Source organism: Helianthus annuus, chromosome 9 (assembly GCF_002127325.2).
Source record: "Helianthus annuus cultivar XRQ/B chromosome 9, HanXRQr2.0-SUNRISE, whole genome shotgun sequence".
NCBI classification, from domain to species: domain Eukaryota; kingdom Viridiplantae; phylum Streptophyta; class Magnoliopsida; order Asterales; family Asteraceae; genus Helianthus; species Helianthus annuus.
The window spans coordinates 155229394-155244584 of NC_035441.2; the positions used below are offsets into that span (position 1 = coordinate 155229394).

General features: G+C 37.3%; 3 protein-coding genes across 3 annotated transcripts; 1 reads left to right on the plus strand and 2 right to left on the minus strand.

Annotated features, from left to right (window-relative positions):
* Nucleotides 1-210: 210 nt before the first annotated feature.
* LOC110874827 (transcription factor MYB59) lies at nt 211-1377 on the minus strand. The gene is made up of 3 exons (XM_022123230.2): nt 1251-1377; nt 861-990; nt 211-760 (listed from the first exon to the last, which is right to left on the minus strand). The coding sequence occupies exons 1-3, from the start codon at nt 1375-1377 to the stop codon at nt 325-327; spliced, it is 693 nt and encodes a 230-aa protein (XP_021978922.2). The 3' UTR covers nt 211-324.
* A 5497-nt stretch (nt 1378-6874) lies between these two features.
* Nucleotides 6875-7801, minus strand: LOC110876579. Its single transcript, XM_022124745.2, has one exon. The coding sequence runs from the start codon at nt 7799-7801 to the stop codon at nt 6875-6877; it is 927 nt and encodes a 308-aa protein (XP_021980437.2).
* A 2232-nt stretch (nt 7802-10033) lies between these two features.
* On the plus strand, nt 10034-11302 carry LOC110876580 (scarecrow-like protein 3). The gene has a single exon (XM_022124746.1). The coding sequence runs from the start codon at nt 10034-10036 to the stop codon at nt 11300-11302; it is 1269 nt and encodes a 422-aa protein (XP_021980438.1).
* The last annotated feature ends 3889 nt before the right edge of the window (nt 11303-15191 follow it).

The window sequence follows — 15191 nt, forward strand, 5'->3', positions numbered from 1 at the left end:
CCGGGGACGCTATCGGTGGTGAGGTGGCGGGGTGACGCCCTCCCATACCCTCCGGACTTTGCGTTTTTAAAAGAAATCCGGGCACATGTAACATGACAGCTTTTATGAAGCTTTCCATTGGTGATGCTCTTAGGTACAAAGAGCATGCTAAAGCTCAAGAGTTAACAGTCACTCTATTTCAATCATGAATTGGGATCAAAGCGTGCTACACATATTATTTCACTAATGTCTTTTATACAACAAACAAGCCAAAAAATGATATCTATTATTATCTGAATCATGCATATAGAATCTTCAACTTTTGAAATTTCTATATACTATGAGTCAAAAACATGGACCAAATGATTGTTCCATCACAGCTTGGTTTGGATGATCATGGTCCAGATTCCACCCAAAGCCACTCCATAAGCTATCTTCGGATACGTTGTCCCACCATTTGGCAACATCTTGGGCCATCACACATGAGTTTTGTTGTTGCTGCCCGCATGTGGCCACCTGGCCCGTGAGCGCGGTGGTTTCATGTGGTCCAGCTTGGGGTGGTTCGATGATCATTCCTACATCGTGCACTTCTGATTCAGATGATGTGGTAGTATTCATTGTTTCTTGAATGTTTCGGTCTTGATGGTAGCTAAATTGAGCTTCATATTTTTTGTTGTCTGCGTTTTGCAATGGTTTTCCTTTCTTCTTGAAATGAGTTCTCCAGTAGTTCTTTATTTCATTATCTGTTCTTCCTGGTAAGTATCTTGCTATCGTAGACCATCTACGTGTAACAAGATATATATTAATTTGGTTTTTAAAGATCATGTAATAAGTTAACAAAATTGAAAGAAATATAGTGGATAGAGATCAAGATGGATTACTTGTTTCCCCATAAAGCATGAAGTTCTATAATGATGCCTTCCTCTTGAGGTGACAATTGGCCTTTCTTGAGGCCCGGTCGCAAGTAATTCACCCACCTTAACCTACAACTCTTCCCATTCCTCCTCAATCCTAAACACGGATGATAAAATCAAGATTAAAATCCGAGAACAAGTAACTGTCACTGCCTTGTTGATCTAAAAGCATCAAGGAAGTGACAGGTACCCATGCGTGCATATCTGTGAATGCCTTGTTGGTGTATAAGCATTAAGGCAGTGTCATATGCTTGTGCATATCTCACAAATCATGTGTATGTAACAAAGTATGCATGTTTTCTTTGATGTTGATTTTTTTTAACTTAAAAATTACAAAACTTGATCTCTAGATCATACCTGAGCAACCGGCTACCGAGCTCCATCTTCCCTCCCCATGCAATGCAACATAATCCATAAGCAACTTATCTTCCGCGGGTGTCCAAGGTCCCTTCCTCCACCCTTCCTCCGCCACTCTCCACCCCATCATACCGTCCATTTCTGCTTCTAATTTTCACTACTATATTCTCTCTTAATTTTCCACTTATATATTCTCTTGTCTCCAATTCATGCAACACAAATTGCTCTTTAACTTGGAACACCTCCTTTATATATCCTCTAGCATCAGCAAATTTAGTGCCCCTTTTAAAAATATGCTGATCTCACAATCTTGATGACACTAACTTTTTTATTTGCAAATCTTATGCGGGCCGGATAGTATAGTTTATACGTCGACCCAGTCAGAATCGAGCAAGTGTCCTTACTACTTATACATCAAAGAAAACATTCCTGATATGATGACTACTTAACAAAGCTTAAGTCATACTTACAATGATAACACAGAATCTAAAAGAGAGCACTGTTTTAATATTAAAACTTGAAAAACTAACATAGTGGTTGTTGGTGTCTCCTTGAAAACAGCCCATGCCCAATCCCTTTGTAACATATGTTGATACACGTAACATGCCTTTTTTGTTGCTATTGATCTTAGCTTAGAAGAAGCTTCTGGTTACTATTTCGGGTGGTGGAATGTTAGAATAATTAAAAGGTGACGAGTCAGCTCGGCGACACGTGTCGTGGTCCTCGGTTAATTAAGCACTGTTAAGGCATTGTTTAATGGTGTAGCTCATTAGTTTAAGTGATTATGTGCCAATTTGGAGAGTGATGTGTTACACCTAAACTATATATTAATCAAAAGCTTTCCCGATGTAGAATGGGTGTTAGTATTATTATATGATCATATTCATAATTCTTTATTTGATGCTATGTACGTCAAAGGTGGAATGAATTGAATTTGGTCTGTTTTTTTTAAAGAACTTAATTAGCAGTTCCCCTTCAAACTTAAACGGCTCGAAAGGTGTCTACGTGGATTCGCAAGATGACGATGATGGTTAAAGATGATTAAATCAACGGTCGAAAACCCTTGAAACTTTCTCCTGGTGTTTTAGGTATATTACAGTAATGAAAACAGTCTTAATTAAGATATTTTGTTATGAAATGGCCAGCTTCTAGAATTAGTTCTTTCTTTGTGTTTGAATTGAAGGTAAAAAGGTGTATGCATATGACTCAAATCTTCTTTATGGTATGCAGATGTTGTTGTTGTTGTTGAAGGTTTTATTAAAATGGTAATAATAACTGAAGTAGAAAGTGACTCTTTTTTGTTGCTAAGATATTATTATTTTATAAATAATGAAAGGTATCTAGGTAAGTATAACATATTTTAATTTTTAACAAATGCATTGATCTATGCAATGTATTTATAAATTCACCTAATACGTGTACACAATTTATACAAGTTAACACTTAATAGCTTTGGATTTAATGTAGAACGCATGTTATTTTTGTATGTTGCATAAAACAGGACGTTCGTTGGTTAAGAAAAAATGTTATATCAGTCGGTACCCTTACAAAATATGTATTATTAATTACATGTAACCTCTTTATTAAGCAATGAAAAACCTCCTAAATATATAAGGATATCTATAGATAATTACAAACAAAACCTAATAAAAAAATAACCGGATTGGTAGTCCAACGACAAGGCAAAACATTTTAAAACACTTAAGTGTGAGGTTTTGGGTTCAAGTCTCACAAAGAGCAAAAAATTCAACGTTTAAAAAAGCATTAAAAATAATTACCATATACTAATCAAATCATCACTCCTATTTATGATATAGATGATTATAAAAATTCATAGTTAATAATATTTTATTTTATTTTAATACTCCCTCGCAGTCAGAACAAAAGGAAATCAGACTCTCAGCCTGGAACAAAAAATAATAAAAAGAACATGTAATTTGAAAAAATAAAAAAAAAACAATGATTTATAAAATTCAAGGATGGCGCCTAGTTTGAATTTGTTTTGGTTTTCTAAAACTTAGGGTGTGTATCTGGTTGAATTTGTTCAATCTTAACTCAAGGTCAGTGTCAGATTTGTAATTTGTTTCGTAGCGACAAATGGCTATATCGGCAGCGACAAGTGACACGATGGTAGAACTATGGTGATAGAAGCTACGAGTGTGGCAGCATAACAACGGCAAGGGAAAACAAAACCTAATCAATAGATGTGTACAACTTGTTCCTAGAACGAGGCGAGATGAAAAAGACAAGTGAGGAGGTCATTACACAAGGGGGACGAGGGGAGAAGAGTGACGAAGACCAACCAACATCTGACAGCAAAAGCCGCAGAGAAAGGTGTGAAAAGAAGAAAGCAAGAGTCCTAAGACTCTAATACCATATAGAATAATAAAAATCATCCAAGATATTTTGTATATATAACTAATTATATGCAGGATACAATGAGCATAATTATAAGGAAAACTAATCAAAATACAATGAGTGTAATTACAAATTAAACTTATTAAATAAGCGCTCCTGCTTACTATATAGATAACTACAATAAATTCTATCTAAAAAGATTTTCACTCTTTAAAATTCAGAAATAAGAACAAAAATGTCACTTTTAAGTTATTTTAAGTGTCACGATAAGAAGAGTTTAAAATCAAATCAACATGGACCAGCGAACTAAAGCTACACATTTTGGGTAGAAGTGTGTATAAGTGGACTCATATTTTTTTTTTGAGTTGGAAAGCTAGTGGTCCATGCCATTTGATAATTACAGGTCTACAATACAAACATAAAGGTTAACAGTTTTCTTCATGACATTTCTTTTGAGTTTTGAGGCAATGATAAATAATATAGTCTGCTTGTTATTATTATAAACTGGGATTCTCTCAGCAGAGAGAATTCTGTATATACGCAAAACATAAAATACTATTTAAAATGGTATCGACATAATCAAATAAAAGTTGTAAATATAAAGTTACGTTGTGGTACGGTACAATTTCAATACGGGTTGTGAAAAAATGTCGAAACCGAAGCGCAACGGCAAAATACATTGAAATGAATACCGATATTGATGTTGTTAAGTTGTATTGGTTCAGTTTGATTCATTAATAACAAAATAAAAAGTTTATATACAATAATTTAGGTACACAAAAGTCGTTTCATGTAAGCCAAAAAGTAAAATTGTGATATGTTAAAACCTATCTCAACGCACGCGTTATATCGATCGAAAACATAAAAACAAATATCGATAGCCGTCACGATTTTATTCGATCGGTATCAGTCTCGTTTTTCACGATACCGGCACTCGAAATAGCCCACGATACCTAAAAGTACTCTATTTCGAATGCAACTCCGTTTTTCAACAGTGAAACATCGAGAAAAATAATTAAACGCATCTACCTGCTCGGTTTTTTTTTAACAACTAACGAACGCAAGTTATTGTAGAAGTTAAAAAGTTAAATTAGTAAAAAAAAATTAAATGGGTTAAAGACGTATATAGTACAAGGAGGTAAAAATAAAACTTAAAAAAAATAATAAATCTATTGTTCACCGGTTGGTATATATTACATACTAGCGGGATTCCCTTGCGCTACGTGGTGGTAATTCGGTCGGCATTGATTCGATTTGCTACAATCCCGACACTCGCTATAGCATGAAAAAGAAAACTTTTTTGTTGTGAAATGCCTAAAAGGATATCAACACTACGTGTTTTACATTGATAAACGGATATGAATCCCGGTTTTGACAATACAAAAACCGTTACCAATCTTGTTCGGTCAAAGTTGGTTGTTCGTCACGATACCGGTACGGTGCCGACATTTATGTAGCGTATGATACTAAAAAGATACTTTATTTTAATAACAACTTCGTTTTCAACAATGTTTATATCGAAATGTCCATAGAATAAACTTATAAACAATTGCATATTCATTTTTTATAATTAACGAACACATGTTATCATATAAAAACCAACTTAGCAAAAAAAAAAAATAATGGTTAACGGTGTATATTATCAAAAAAATATAGAAAAAGGAAAATTAAAACAACCATCGATAATCCATTGCTAATTATCAAAAAAAATTACCAAGGGATAAGCAACCTGGGTAAATCCCCGAAACATCATCCATTGTGGGAACTCTTTGTCGACAAGCCATCTGTCAGTAATATGTCCCTATTTGGGGATAGATTCCATATGAGATTCAATCACATGTTTTTCGGTCATTTGTTGATAAGAGCCTATTTATGATGGGTATTTCCGTCACTAATTCAAGCATAAGATTTCTTAAGATTTATGGACAATATAAGTTGCTGTCACGTAGTAACCACAATGAAGTCTTGCTTCAATGGTCCCTGGTGTTATTGGATTGTTGTGTCCTTACGACAATAAAAACAAATGATGTTTGAGCGCTTTCGTGTAAATACATATTCAACGCTTATTAATGTATATGCGTATTTGGTTTTTTATCATTAACACTAACTATAAGTGAATACATGCGTATTTAGTTTTATATCAACATAGAGGACAAAGTCTACGCAACATGGAACGGCGTCATGACATGTTGGGTAAATGGCATTGTAAAGGATGCATTCACTTACACCTCAAGAAAGACAAACCATAGGGATGGTGGGGACTTTGACGTCATTCTTGACTTCAACATTATCATGACATACCCTCCATCGTGGATATCAATGATTTCCCCGAGATGATGCTTATTACAGACGCGCTCCCACTATTTTTGGTTTACGGTATATTTTTTTTTATTGTTTGTACATTTGATTTGACTAGAATGGCGGTGTTTGTTTTGTACTCTTATGAATATCCAATACGATTACAAACTAATGGTAGGTAGACGAGCAACAAGCTGCGCCGCTACCCCTTTCTGAATAGCAAACCCTACCCTGCTAAACACAAAATTCTGCCCCTTAACATGTGCAGTGTTACTGCTTACCACCTGTTGAACCCGCTTTAGGAACCGCACCGCGTCAGGGGCGAGAGCGCCAAATGTATCGAAAGCGAAAGGGACGAACACGTGCTGATTCTCGATGCAAGCTTTTTCGTGTTTAGCTACTTTGCCCGTCTCTGCCTTGGTTATCGCCTGTCCCGCCACAAACCCGTGGTCCCTTAGCCCAACGAGGGGGGACACACCTGTCAAATCGACACACGCGTGTTTCCCTCCTTCCCATCCAAAAACAAGAATGTCAACGGGCCGTAGCGTAGATCTCCCTTCTAATGGATCAGTCAAGAAGTTCACCGGAGCTTCCGTTTTTGCCGAGATCCCTACTCACTTAAGGACATCATACAGCACATCTCGAACTAAATCATGTCGATACTTAAAGCCCGGTAATTCTTTGCAATGTACTGCATGCTCCCCAAAAGAATCCAAGCAACACTTCCGACATACAGGACACGGGTCATCATCCGGGAAAAGGGGTATCATTAAACGGTACTTGAGGATAGCCCGGTATTCCACAGCCGACATACATTGCCCTAAACCTTCGATGGGAACAACAGACAGGAAATCCTGAGCATGGGGGGCTCGCAAGCACTCAAACACGGCTCGCTGGCGAGGGGAAAAGGCAAACTTCTCTTCAACTGTTTTGACGATTTCGCCATATAAGGCATTCGCCAGAATTTTCTAGGCTTTAATGGGGGCGGTGTCTTTAATGTAGAAACCGCCAAGATCAAGATCGGGAAGAGAACTATGCAGATTGTCCAACGCACCCTTGTAATCAGAGTCCAACAGCTCTCCCCCACATTCGCGAAGGATGTGGTCTTGAAGAACCCAAGATTGGGCCCTTGAAGCCACAAAAGCGTAGGAAGAGGCATCCTCAGCTAAGCAAATCCCAAGCCCCCCAAAACGTGTCGGGAGGGAAGCTAACCTCCATTGTAGGTCCCCGAAAAAGGCACCCCCACAAACAACAATGTCCTCGATCGTATTCCGAAGCCCCTTGTCAAAAACAGAGACGGCTTCCCCGACATAAGAAGGCTGACACGTTCTAAGCCCAAACAACAGTTTAGCAACCCCCATACACGAACGAAGCAGAAGGAGTTCGCTCTGAGGGTCCTTAAGGCGTTTGAGGCATCCCATCAGCTCAACCGCACATTTGGCTCTTTTGAGGGCCAACCCACTAATAAACTGCCCATCTCTACTGACAGCACCACCCAAGAGTTTCACACCATGCACCGGCCTACCAATCTCCCGCGGAAATAAACCCTCCTGAATCTTCACCCCATCGCATGCAGGCCAAAAAACTGCAGTTTTTTTAATGTTGAGAAGGAGGCCCAAGGAGGGGCCCTCCACTCTAATGATGTCTAAAGCCTTGGCAACCTGAGTAGCATCTCCAATAATGGTCCCGTCATCCAGGTACCAGGCGTGAAAAAGAAGCTTACAACGATCTCTGATTCGGAGAACAAGAGGGTGTAAAACAAGGGCAAAAAGAAGAGGCCCTAAAGGATCCCCTTGCTGAACCCCCGTGGAAGACCAAATATAATCATTCCCCACATAAAGCCTAGCTGGTTGCCCGTATAAAAAATCAACCCAAGCAGAGATGGATGGACACATTTTCCTTACCTCATTTAAAAGAGCAGTTCTATCCACAAGGTTAAAGGCATTCGAGAAATCGACGGTAAGCATAGCCAACGACCCGTCCCGGTGGTGCGCATTTAAGAGCCTGTTCGCACTATAAAGAACCGCCTCAGCCCCGTTTGGAACCCCGTTTGTACATTTTATTTATATTTACATTTACAGAAAATGATTTTTTTTTGTTTTTAAATAAAATAAAATTGAATGTTGACTGAATATTGCGTCAACAATTTTATTGCGTATTCTATCACTAGTCCGTTGGTGAAACTGTCATGGCAACACGCTTCGTTAGAAAGTTCTTCGCTAAATGCCCCCGTGAGTGATTCTTAAGTAGTAATATCGTCTAGATATTAGATATCCCACGCCGTAATTTCTTACACAATGTCATCAACGGATCTATTGGCACTCATCTTTACCCACAAATTATCCATTGGTGAAAGTAATTAGCTTTGTAGTGATGCAAGAATCATAAAAGAAAGGTTTTATATAATCATGTACATAACACAAGTCATCAGCAAAAATTTCAAGCCATACTATGTACAATAACACTAATTTTTTTTTTTTTTTTTTTTTTTGAATGACAAATCTTACATATTTTTAAATTACACCAAATAAATCCTAATTTACTCCTTGATTAACTCCAGACCTCCCACTAAGAGACAATAACAGTAGTATAACACTAATGTTGCATAAAGTTTATGATGATCCATAGCTTTCTCACACTATGGGAAGTCGACGGACTTTGCACTTTTACATGTCATAATAACTTGGTGTGTCCCAGGAAAATGGACACTTGCACATCTTTTATAACCAATATGGGGATGGTTTCGAGCCACACTGTGTACAATAACACTAAGGTTTTACCATAAATTTTCGAAATCCGATACCATGTAAAATTTACACGTTTTACATCATAACAACTTGTGTTTTTTGCCCTATCAGTCTTGAAACGTAAAGTTACAATGGGAAGACTTGATAGGCTTATGGAAAATGGAAATACAGTCCTTATGGCAAACTCAATAAAGGCAAACTTGTCTATAAGATGATCAATGCTATCTTCACAATTTCACACTTAGATTTCATTTTTGTTTAACAATGTTTTGAGTATGAATCTTGGAAAAATGGAAGTAAAACATGTAAATAATATAATTGAATGTAGTTTGGCCTCCTTATGTTTATGCATTCTCTTAGTCACACAAGTCATAGTTATTTTGGGTAAATGTTCTAACAGAGAGGGTAAAATGAGAACCACCTTGAGTTGTGAAAATCATGAGAACTAGCCTTTCCAAAAGGTTTTTCCAAAAAAACAATTATCTCAAAAATCTTAAAAAAACCACTTGTTCTAGCAAAAAAATAAAAAAAAATGTCGTATGCAAAAATTTATATCAAGTGTAAAAAAAATCAACACCGTGACAAAATTTACATTAGGCGTAAACAAAATTTACGCCGGGCGTAACTACCGACTCGAAATTTTTTTTGTTTTTTTGTTTTTACGGATGTGTTTATAATAGTTTTCATCTACGTTTGTGTAAAAATGGTGGTCTAACTCGCGCGGGAAGTAGGAGTTCTCATGATTCTCACAATTCGTGGTGGTTCTTAGTTGAACCGAACCCTGTTCTAATATTACAATATAGTTATTTTGATTAAATGTTCTAATATTACCATATAGATATAACACTCCATAAAAAAATACAATTGTTTTCAAGATTTGTATAATATATAGGCCGACTGGCCACAATTATTGTTTGTTCCACCCTTTGAATATGTAATTCCATTATTTTGCTTAGACAACATGTTCGGTAGAATCTTGATTTGGCATTACTCATTTAACATTTTAGGTAAGGACCAAGGTTACGAAATGGCATGATTCTTTCAAACTTTCCCATAGTTTTATTAGCTAAACAACCTAAACTTGAATCAATCCAAACAAAAACGCCAAACTTTAACACACATTCCCCTTGTCTCACTTCCACATTTTGCCTGGCACTTGTCGTAAATTTGGCCCGTTTGCCCAACTCTACATACACGCCCAAACACTTGGTGTTTGTTTATAGTTTTCATTATAACCCACAAAGTTGACCTGTCTTGTTTTATACACCATCAAGATTAAGACAAGTAACATGTATCCTAGAACTAGATGCCAATCATTCACTTTAAGTCTTGAATTTTACTCTTTGGTTTCTGAGAACCATCCTCCCATCAATGAAACCAATGAGTTCATCATTTCCATCAATGAAACCAGATGTGACCCTTTCTTTAACCATACCATCCTCTAATCCTTCACACTCGTTTAAGCCCGAAGAACGAAGTGTCAAACTCATCCAACTCTTGCTAACTTGTGCCAATCATGTAACATCTGGCAATATCCACCGTGCGGACACATGTCTCCGCCGCATATCACAGTTGGCGTCTGTCACAGGTGACTCCATGCAGCGGTTGGCTGTTAGGTTTGCCGTTGCATTGGCAAACAGGATAATTAGACGTTGGCCTGGGGTTTATAAGGCCCTAAATCATTCAGAGCCCATTAGCCCGAACCTAGGTTGGGCTCGTGAGGCTCACTCTATGTTTTCCAAATCATTTCCTTACATGACATGTTCCTATGTTGTGTTAACCCAAACCTTGTCTAAAGCTATGTCTTGGGACCGTGTCATCCACATCATTGACATGGGTTCTGGTGATCCACAACTATGGGCCCAACTTCTAACTAAGCTTTGTCATGGCCCAATGGGCCCGCCCGAGGTCAAGATCACTTGTGTTAGTATTAACAAGAAGTTGCTAGATGATTTGGGCATCATACTTATGAAAGAGGCTAAAAGCTTGGATATGATATTCCAATATAATCCTCTAAATGTCACACTAATGGACCTTACAAAAGACATGCTTGACATAAGGCCCGGTGAAGCGTTGGCATTTGTATCAATACTAAACCTTCACGTATTATTAGCGGATGACGATCATGTTGACATGCATTTCAAGGTCAACGGGGACAAAGATCCAACAAACGAAAATAAAAAGATATCAGAGTTCTTAAGTATGTTACGCTCGATGTCACCAAAACTAGTACTGTTAATTGAACAAGAGTCGGATCACAACTTAACGAGCTTAGTGGACGGCTTTGTTGAGGGATTACATTACTATAGTGCGGTCTTTGATTCAATTGATACCATCTTCAACATTGGTGAGATCTCGGGTGAAGATCGAGTCAGGCTCGAGGACGTTGTTGGGAAAGAAATCTTGAACATAGTAGCATGTGAAGGGTTGGAGAGAGTTGAGAGACACGAAAGAATAGCTAGGTGGGCTGTTCGATTATCACGGGCCAGGTTCAAGCCCGTGAACTTGTGGCTGGGAGCTATGGAGGAAGCCCAACAAGTAATAGAGGGTTGTGGGCCGGTTGGTTATAAAGTCGTTACTCACAGACCCGGTTTGATGATTTGTTGGCATGATCGGCCCATCTATTCAATTTCGGCATGGATTATTTAATTATACCGAGGTGATTGATGACCGTATTATTGAAAAATCGGTTTATGTGGTTGTTGGTTAATTAGTCAATCATACACACCTTTATGTATAAATTATTTTACTTGTATTTTTATTTTTTTAAATATCAGTTGTTCACCAACCTGAAAAAACATATTTATATTTAGGAGTAAGTTTAAGAGTGTATCTAATGGGTGTGTGCGTTTGTGATTTAATAAGGCAAGGCGTAATGGGGCAATATTGCGGCGTGAAGGAGTTTGATTACACTTTCAACATCGTTTCTGGGCATTACAGGAGCTAGGGGTGAGCAAGAAAACCGAAATAACCGAACCGTAACCGAATAACCGAAAAAACCGAACCGAAACAAAAACCGACGGTTCGGTTTTCGGATTTTTAATAACCGAAAATTTCGGTTCGGTTTTCGGATAAGCTTTTTCAATAACTGAAAAAAACCGAACCGAACCGATAAGTTATAATCCATATATTTTTATGTTTAAGTTTAAATTGTTTAAGTGTTTAACCTAATGCTAGTAGAAAATGTTTATTTTATTCTTGAATGTTAAATGTTTATAATAAAAACATTATAACTGAAATGATTTATTATTACCTATAAGATATAATAAAATTTAATATAAAAATTAAATATAATAAAAACTTTGAAGAAACATAAAAATAGATTAGAAGGTTAGGTGTATGTAAACAACGTTAACTAAAGAGGTTAACTATAGTAACTTAAATATAAACATATAAAAAGATTGTTATAATATAAATTATACTTTTTATTTTTTGAATCTTACATAATTTTGATCCAAAAACCGAAATAACCGAAAAACCGAACCGAACCGACGTAAAAACCGAAAAACCGAAACCGAAAAAAACCGAAACCGAACGGTTTTTAAAACCCAAAAACCGACATTTCGGTTTCGGTTTTGATTTTACCCAAAAACCGAACCGAACCGAACCGTGCACACCCCTAACAGGAGCATGAAGAAGGAGGGGTATTTCTAGTATAATACCCAATAGAGAGAAAACATAACGAAAATTAATGATTGAAAGAGGGTTAAACATTACAATTTTTTTTAAAGGGGTGCTATGATGTTGATGTAGCAGAAACTGCCCCTCGGAGTTTATTAAACATTAGACCATCCGTAATGGTTAATGCCCCTTAAGGGCATTTTTTCGCCACATCAACATTATAATACCCCATGTAATGGTTAAGGCCTCTTAATGACATTTTATTCATTAATTTCCATGTTTTTTCTTCTTAGTGAGAATTATTCTAGAAATGTTTCTCACTCTTCATGCCCCTATAATGCCTACGGAGGATGGTGTGGGGGCATTATTAAACCATTTCACATCCCTATAAGACCGGAGGGAATGGGGCTCGTCCCCCGGCCCGTCCCCATGTCGTTGCCTCATCTTCCCCACCCCTTGCTCCGGCGCCGGGCCAGGCCCGTGATAACCGGCCGCTGGTAGCCGATCTCGACGCCCCTCATTCCCTCACACACTCCTATACATACATACATACATACATACATACATACATACATACATACATACATACATACATACATACATACATACATACATACATACATACATACATACATACATACATACATACATACATACATACATACATACATACATACATACATACATACATACATACATACATACATACATACATACATACATACATACATACATACATACATACATACATACATACATACATACATACATACATACATACATACATACATACATACATACATATATATATATATATAGGGGGCCGCTAAAATGAAAACCACATCCAGTTGTAAGAACCGCAAGAACCAATATTAACCAATTAAAAATGGACATATCATTACACATGTGTGTATTATAGGGGGGTATATTTGTAAATTAAACAAACTGACATATTATGTCAGATCTTCTCTCTCCATCAAAAGTCATGTGTTCTCTCTCTCTCTTTCATGTCACAATTGTAATTTTGTGAATAAGGAAAAAATCCAAACCAAACACACACAAACAAGTCAGAGATAGTTGTTGTGGTGCAAGGTTACCGAGCAGTGGTGTAGAGGGTGGTTAATGGTGAAGGTGACGGCGAATGGAGATGGTCGGAGTTGTAGAGCAGCTTGATGGTGGTCGCCGGAGGTGATCAGAGATGGTGGTTCGAGGTGTTGTTTGGAGAGGTAATGGTATTGCAGGTGGTGGCTATGGTGGTTGTTGTTGGTTACCTGAGGTGAGAAGGATGGTCGGAGAATGGCGGTGGTCGGCGGTGAACGATGGCCATCGGAGAAGATGACCGGGAGTGACGATGAACGAGGGTGATAAGATAAGTGATGAAGTAGATCAGTGATGAAGATACCGCCGCCGGAGCCTCATCCGGCGAACCAGTTTCTTTCCAATTGGTTTTCCAGTAAGGTGGTCGGTGCCGGACTCCGGTTATGTTCACACGCTAGATGCAAAATCATTTATCTCAAATCAACAACCTCTTTGATTGAAAAGCCTTAAGTGATGAACACTATCTTGCAATGTCTCTTTAAAGTGCTTCACAAGATATAAGAGATACGTACATTTGTTTCTTACTAAAATAAATTTAACGACATATTGTGATAGAATGACCTCTTCATTATTGCAATTAAATTGTTTATATGACCACATTTTGGTATCAAACACCTAACAATTTGCATATATTTACTTTTAAAAAAATTGAAGGGAAGGAGGGGGCGGTTCCGGTGGTGGCGAGGAGCGACGATGAATGGTGGCTGGTGGCGGGTGGTGACGGTGTTGGTTGCTTATAACGTTGGGGTTGGTGGCGGCGGCATCTCCGGCGATTTTCTGTAAAAAACGTAAAAAACGGCGATTTTCTGTTGCGTTCGGTTTTGCGTAAAAAACGTTTTTGTAAAAAAAAATTAAACCGTAAACTTGTTAACGTAAACCGTAAACTTTTTATCATAAAACGGCGCGTTAAAACGTAAAAAAACGGCGATTTTCTGTTGCGTTCGGTTTTGCGTAAAAACGTTTTTGTAAAAAAAATTAAACCGTAAACTTGTTAACGTAAACCGTAAATTTTTTATCATAAAACGTAAAAGCGTGAAGCGTAAAAAGTGTTACGTAAATTTTTTCGTAAGTTTTACGTAAAACGTAAAAAGTTTTTCGTAAGTTTTACGTAAACTTTTTCGTAAGTTTTTCGTAAATTTTTTTCGTAAGTTTTACGTAAACTTTTTCGTAAAACGTAAAAAGTTTTACGTAAAACGTAAAAAGTTTTACGTAAAACGTAAAAAGTTTTACGTAAAACGTAAAACGTAAAAAGTTTAACGTAAAGCGTGAAAATTTTAACGTAAAACGTAAAACGTAAAAACTTTTACGTAAAACGTAAAAAGTTTAAATTTTTAACGTAAAACGTAAAAAGTTTTACGTAAAACGTAAAACGTAAAAACTTTTACGTAAAACGTAAAAACTTTTACGTAAAACGTAAAAAGTTTAAATTTTTAACGCAAAACGTAAAAAGTGTACAAAAAGGGGCGCGTTAAAAAGAGTGAAAAAACGGCGCGTTTAAAACGGCGTGTAAAAAAACGACGCATTAAAAAACGTGGAGAAACGGCGCGTTTTAAAAAAACGACGCTTGAAAAAACGGCGCGTAAAAACGCGTAAAAAAAGGGCGCGTTAAAAAACTTCGGAAAAACGGCGCGTTAAAAAACTTCAAAAAAACGGCGCATTAAAAAACTTCGGAAAAACGGCGCGCTAAAACGGCGTGTAAAAAATTTGGCGCGTTAAAAAACGTGGAAAAAAACGGCGCGTAAAAAACGTGTAAAAAACTGCGCGTTAAAAAAACGCCGACTGAGAAAAAACGACGACTTAAAAAACGGCGCGTAAAAAA

Excerpts from the sequence above, each read along its gene's own strand:
- LOC110876579 (XM_022124745.2), bottom strand. The coding sequence starts at position 7,801 with ATGTGTCCATCCATCTCTGCTTGGGTTGATTTTTTATACGGGCAACCA.
- LOC110874827 (XM_022123230.2), bottom strand. The coding sequence starts at position 1,377 with ATGGGGTGGAGAGTGGCGGAGGAAGGGTGGAGGAAGGGACCTTGGACA. Across the intron at positions 991-1,250 it reads CTCGGTAGCCGGTTGCTCAG|GATTGAGGAGGAATGGGAAG; the intron begins GTATGATCTAGA and ends ATCCGTGTTTAG. Across the intron at positions 761-860 it reads CATGCTTTATGGGGAAACAA|ATGGTCTACGATAGCAAGAT; the intron begins GTAATCCATCTT and ends TGTTACACGTAG.
- LOC110876580 (XM_022124746.1), top strand. The coding sequence starts at position 10,034 with ATGAGTTCATCATTTCCATCAATGAAACCAGATGTGACCCTTTCTTTA.